At 40.4% G+C, this 6300-nt stretch overlaps 1 protein-coding gene across 1 annotated transcript; it reads right to left on the bottom strand.

The window, feature by feature from the left end:
* Nucleotides 1-293: 293 nt before the first annotated feature.
* LOC108634865 (putative ATP-dependent RNA helicase TDRD12) lies at nt 294-5997 on the bottom strand (the record flags this gene model as incomplete). Its single annotated transcript, XM_018045210.1, has 7 exons — nt 5959-5997; nt 2679-2870; nt 2315-2439; nt 1796-1811; nt 1362-1479; nt 641-780; nt 294-509 (listed from the first exon to the last, which is right to left on the bottom strand). Coding segments are annotated over exons 2-7 (807 nt in total), but the record flags the coding sequence as incomplete, so codon positions are not given.
* Between the last annotated feature and the right edge of the window lie 303 nt (nt 5998-6300).

The following is a 6300-nucleotide window of genomic DNA, read 5'->3' as shown; positions in this document are numbered from 1 at the left end:
ACAAAATAAATAAATAAAATGCCAATACATGGACGAATGCCACAGATAGCTGGCTGAACATATCACGATTCCATTTACATAAAAGTCAAAACCTAGTAAAATTAGTCAGTGTTGGTAGATAAAATGAGGGTGGTTACTTCTGGAGGGAGATGGAGAGGACCTCTAAGAGGGTCCTTCAGAGCTGGGTGTGGTTCCCATGGGTTGCATTACTTATATAACCACCTCAAGCTATACATTTAACATCTGTGCAATTTACTGCATATTGTATTTCAAAAAAAAGATGACTGGCTTACTTGCAAAAACCAAAGCCTTAAGATATGGACAAAGAGGCCTTCTGGCTTTTCTATCTTCTTTGGCTTCCAGAACCCCGCAGTAAACTCGTACAGCTCTGAAGGGATCTTGGCATCTGCTCGCTCCAAGTAGCGCAGGACACCAACTGCGTGGCAGGCATTTCTCTCCGATAGCAGCAAGACAGATTTGGTCTTTTTATCTCCCTGTTCTGCAGAACCCTTAAAATTGGGGCAAAATAAAGGAAGTGAATCATCCATACCAGTCTAAATGATAAAACTTAACAGACTCTTAAGTTTGTCATTACGTGGAAAATGCTAGTGAAATATTAAATAATGCGTATTAGTCAAACCTGTTCAGTTAAGCTCTGAAAATGATCAGACATGCAATGCAGGCGTCCACCGAAAACTTTTGGTGAGGAAGGAAAGCTGAAGTGAATAACACACGTGGCATCGGTGATGGCCAAGAGTGGGATGCAGTCGTCTGTTAGGGCTGGAGAAAAAGAAGTGAGAGTCTCAAAGGAGGCTGGAATTTCACCACACGCACTTCACAGAGAAAATTCCAGGAACCATACTTCAAAACATTTATTTCATTTTATTGCTGAGATACAAGGAAACTTCTTTCCATTTCTTTCCCCCAAACTTCAAAGCTCAGTCATTAAATTTCAGAAAAAATAGTCTCCTTTTTAACTTGAAAAATGCCTCTATTACAAATCTAAGCTACCCATGTGATGTTTTCACTTATTTAATACAAATTGACTTTTGTATTTCCAACACCAAATTTAGCGATCATTGATGACAAGTTTCATCACAGCATACATATATATGACAGTGATCCTTAAACTCGACTCCAGGGAACACATCTAGACCAAGGGTTGCTGACCACTGCCCTGGAGATACCTGAATTTCACCTCAACATCAATTAACTGAAGTTAATTTTCACTTTGAAATTAACATTACTAATACATTCTCATTAAATCTGAGAATAATAAATTTGAAAAGAGGTAAATCAACAAAGAATAATTCCTATTAGTTCAGCCTTCTCTAAATAGAAGTAGAAATTGAAATACTTACCTAATACAATGTGAGAACCAGAACTTAACTTCTTTTTCCACTGTTGTGAAACACTTTTTAAATTAAAAATCATTTCTTTATGCATTTTCAAGCAAAATATGGAATTGCTTTCTACCACCTGAAGATGAAACCAAAGGGGGGCCAGTTCACACTCAGGAATATAAACTTAAGAGATAATTTTTCATCAATAATTATCAATACATCAATATTTGCCATTTAAAATTATTTGTGACGGGGTTACCTCACTGATCCACTAATTCTAAGAATGAGATGGTTGTAAATTTAAATAAATATGCTTTCAAAATTCTATCATTTGTACCTAAAAACTTGCTTCAGTGAAACAAATATTATTTTGCTGAAACTATTTTTCTTCCTTTTAAAATAATGTGTGCATACGTGTGTGTGTGTGTGTACTTATGTGCATGTATACTCACCTCTGCAGGGGTATGTCTATGAACACATGAAGGTTATGGCACTACTGTCAGGAGGGTTTGTCCGCTACACCCCCGAGTGCGTTTTTGTTGAAATGTGGATGCACTGCTTCTCCTTTTCTGCGCGGCCTCGTTTCCACATTTGAGGTTTCATACGCAACTAGATTAAATCTTTGGCCAATTTATTTGGCTTCTCTGGCTAAAATGATGATACATCTTAGTGTCAGCATCTCTACTTTCTTAAACAGAGGGGACAGAGGAGGCCGCCACCTGGGCATGAACCGGCTCCTTCCCACGTTCAGCCAGGCCCCCTTGGCTCTGACGCCTCAGTGTCAGGCCCTGCTGTCCTTTCTTACTGCCACCAGTGTTGCTTTCTGGCAGAGCCTGTGCTGATGCTGAATTTATAAACCTTTATTTTCTTGTCAAAAATTTAACTATTCCAGTAATTCCCTGAGGACTGCGGATTCAGCCACAGTGTAAACAAGCCATAAGCACATTCTATGCGTGGCAGGCTCACCTTACACCACGGTTTCTGTCTCAGCTGCAGAACAGGTGAAGATCAAGGTCTTCTGTGCCTGACTTGGGATGAAATCAAGAGTCTGGAGTAAAGTAGAAGTTTTTTCACATTCCAAGCAAAGATGTACTACCTAGTAAAGAAACGCAAAAAACAGTGGGACTTTTAAAAATGTTCAAGGTGCTCCAGTTTTCCTTTTTATAGGAAAGTCATAACTTTAATAGAGAAGGTATAAAAAGCAATAAAAATTCAAATACATAATTCCAGATTTGTATGTGAAATCAATGCAGTAATCTTTAACTATTAAGCCACGAATAAAGGTTACTGGCCTGTGCTCACCAGCCCCCACCATGCGCACCCACAGCGCAGTACCTGCTGGACGCAGCCATAGAGGGCAGCCTCTTCCATGGCCGTGATCACAATGTAGGGGTCGTTCATGAACTCTTTGATTAAATGCTCTATATGTCTGTTCCAATGAACTCCAACTGCAACAATCTGATGTGGGGCAGATTCCCTTTCTTCAACTTCCATGTTTTTTTTAAAGTTATCTAATATAGCAAACATCTAAAAAATTAGTATAATTAATTTCATTTTTATTTCAAAAGAAACTAAGAATTAGTTTGACAGAACATAAACAGTAAAGAGTGTATATTTTCTGTTCTCAGAATGGGAAAGTCTTTAAACATTAAAGCAAAAGAAAAAAGACTAAAAAGGAAAAATGTTAAATATAGACAAAATTAAAACAACCAGCTCTTTGCAGTCCCACAGACTGCAGCATGCCAGGCTTCCTTGTCTTTCACTATCTCCCAGAGTCTAGTCAAACTCATGTCCATTGAGTAGGTGATACCAACCAACCATCTCATCCTCTGTCTCCACCTTCTCCTCTTGCCCTCAACCTTTCCCAGAATCAGGGGTTAACAGAGGTAATAAAGGATTAATTGCTTTATATAAAAACTTCTACTGTACAAACTAAGTAGAAAAAGATAATCCCACTGAAAGAAAACAATCAAAGGAAATGAAACAGCAGCTCATAAAAGATTGGGTTCAAATGGCCAGTATGAATCAATGCTCAATTTATCAAACTGTCAAGGACACAGAGATTCAGTAAATCAGACTCCATGTGTAACAATCAGCCTGGAAAAGGAAGCTGGACGAGGGCCTCCTACTGCTAGGGGTCCAGCGTGTGTGGCCTCTGGTACACTGCCTGGTGGAGTGCAAATTCATCTACACTTTCAGAAGGGCCAGTGTACAAGGCAGTGGTCCAGATATTAACTTTGCAAATAACAACTGAGACTTTAGAGGAGTTCAGGAACCCTGCCCAGACTCACACAGTCAGGAAGTAACAAAGCCTGGACTTGACGCTGGGGCCATCACTGCCCCCACAGGAATGCTCCAGGCTGTCACTGCTTTCAACAAATGCCTTCTAAGAATTCACAGCCTCTGATCCATTAATCCCCTTCCTAGGAATTTATCTAAGAAAAATGTGTGCAAAAAAGATGTGTTTCTTCAGCCACACACACAAGTGATCCTAAATATCCAAATATAGAGCAATTATAAAACAAATTATGTTGTGCCCACAGGATTCAGTACTAGGCGGACAATAAACAATCATGCTAGGGAATAGTGAGCAGCAGCAGCACAGAGCTGTTCACTGGAATGCGAGGTACAAACTAACACACAAAGTAAGGTCCTGGTAACATTAAAGAGTCATGCTCAAACTTCTCCAAGCCAGGCTTCAGCAGTATGTGAACCATGAACTTCCAGATGTTCAAGCTGGTTTTAGAAAAGGCAGAGGAACCAGAGATCAAATTGCCAACATTCGCTGGATCATCGAAAAAGCAAGAAAGTTCCAGATGTTTTTCTGCTTTATTGACTATGCCAAAGCCTTTGACTGTGTGGATCACAAGAAACTGTGGAAAATTCTTCAAGAGATGCGAATACCAGACTACCTGACCTGCCTCTTGAGAAATCTGTATGCAGGTCAGGAAGGAACAGTTAGAACTGGACATGGAACAACAGACTGGTTCCAAATAGGAAAAGGAGTACGTCAAGGCTGTATATTGTCACCCTGCTTATTTAACTTCTATGCAGAGTACATCATGAGAAATATTGGGCTGGAAGAAGCACAAGCTGGAATCAAGATTGCTGGGAGAAATAGCAATAACCTCAGATATGCAGATGACACCACCCTTATGGCAGAAAGTGAGGAGGAACTGAAAAGCCTCTTGATGAAAGTGAAAGAGGAGAGCGAAAAAGTTGGCTTAAAGCTCAACACTCAGAAAATGAAGATCATGGCATCTGGTCCCATCACTTCATGGCAAATAGATGTGAAACACTGGAAACAGTGTCAGACTTTATTTTGGGGGCTCCAAAATCACTGCAGATGGTGATCACAGCCATGAAATTAAAAGATGCTTACTCCTTGGAAGGAAATTTATGACCAAGCTAGATAGCATATTCAAAAGCAGAGACATTACTTTGCCAACAAAGGTCCATCTAGTCAAGGCTATGGTTTTTCCTGTGGTCATGTATGGATGTGAGAGTTGGACTGTGAAGAAAGCTGAGCACCGAAGAACTGATGCTTTTGAACTGTGGTGCTGGAGAAGACTCTTGAGAGTCCCTTGGACTGCAAGGAGATCCAACCAGTCCATCCTAAAGGAGATCAGTCCTAGCTGTTCGCTGGAAGGACTGATGCTGAAGCTGAAACTCCAACACTTTGGCCACCTGATGCAAAGAGTTGACTCATTGGAAAAGACCCTGATGCTGGGAGGGATTGGGGGCAGGAGGAGAAGGGGACGAGAAGATGAGATGGCTGGATGGCATCACCGACTCGATGGACATGAGTTTGAGTGAACTCCGGGAGTTGGTGATGGACAGGGAGGCCTGGCATGCTGTGATTCATGGGGTCACAGAGAGTCGGACATGACTGAGCGACTGAACTGAATTGGACATTAATTATATGTATCAACAGACACCAAAATTACAAAAAGGAAAGAAATACTCTAAATTAGGAACAACTGATTACCTCTGAGTGTTAAGATTACACATGTGGGGGTTTTTCAAGTGTTCTTCTCTATTTCCCAAATTTTCTAAAACAAAATTATTGATTTTATAACCAGAAAAATATTAAGTATTTTAGAAAAATTTCCCTAGGAAAGAATGTTTGCTCTTCAAAGTACTTTAACATTGGGTAGAAAATTCAGATAAATGTTCTTTTTTTTCAGATTAAGCAGCTTTTTCCAACTAAACACATTTCCTGATTTCTAAAAGACTTTCAATTTTCTCTCTCTCTCTATATATATACATATGCTGCTGCTAAGTTGCTTCAGTCGTGTCCAACTCTGTGCAACACCACAGATGGCAGCCCACCAGGCTCCCCCGTCCCTGGGATTCTCCAGGCAAGAACACTGGAGTGGGTTGCCATTTCCTTCTTCAATGCATGAAAGTGAAAAGTGAAAGTGAAGTCGCTCAGTCGTGTCTGACTCTTCAGGACCCCATGGATGGACTGCAGCCTACCAGGCTCCTCTGTCCATGGGATTTTCCAGGCAAGAGTACTGGAGTGGGGTGCCATCGCCTTCTCCGATATATATATACACATATATATAAATATTTCTAAGTAGTAATGACATCTGAATGAACGTGACACACTTACTTGCTCGTTAGCTTCAGAGAGTAACACTTCCACTTCATCCAAAAGTAGTGACAGAGTCTAAGAAACAACAAGCTTTGATACTGGAGAAGTCTCAGGAGACTATGTGGTGTTGTAACAACCACATTGCCTACATTTTAAAAGAAAACAGAGTTAACACTTTAGAGTTTGCACACGTGTTTCTAACATCTCCTTTGCTAAGACTTCATACACTTTCTAGAAATGCCTTTTAATAAAATAAAAACCTGTTTTTCTTACTCAGGTGGGTACACAAGAGGCCTGCCTGGGCCAGCCCCTGTATTTTCTGATTAAATACCTGGGTTTCCACCAGGTTTTGAGCTCCTG

Source organism: Capra hircus, unplaced genomic scaffold (genome assembly GCF_001704415.2).
Source record: "Capra hircus breed San Clemente unplaced genomic scaffold, ASM170441v1, whole genome shotgun sequence".
Taxonomy (NCBI): Eukaryota; Metazoa; Chordata; class Mammalia; order Artiodactyla; family Bovidae; genus Capra; species Capra hircus.
Note: the sequence above shows the minus strand (reverse complement) of the source record. Positions and strands in the feature narration are given on the sequence as shown.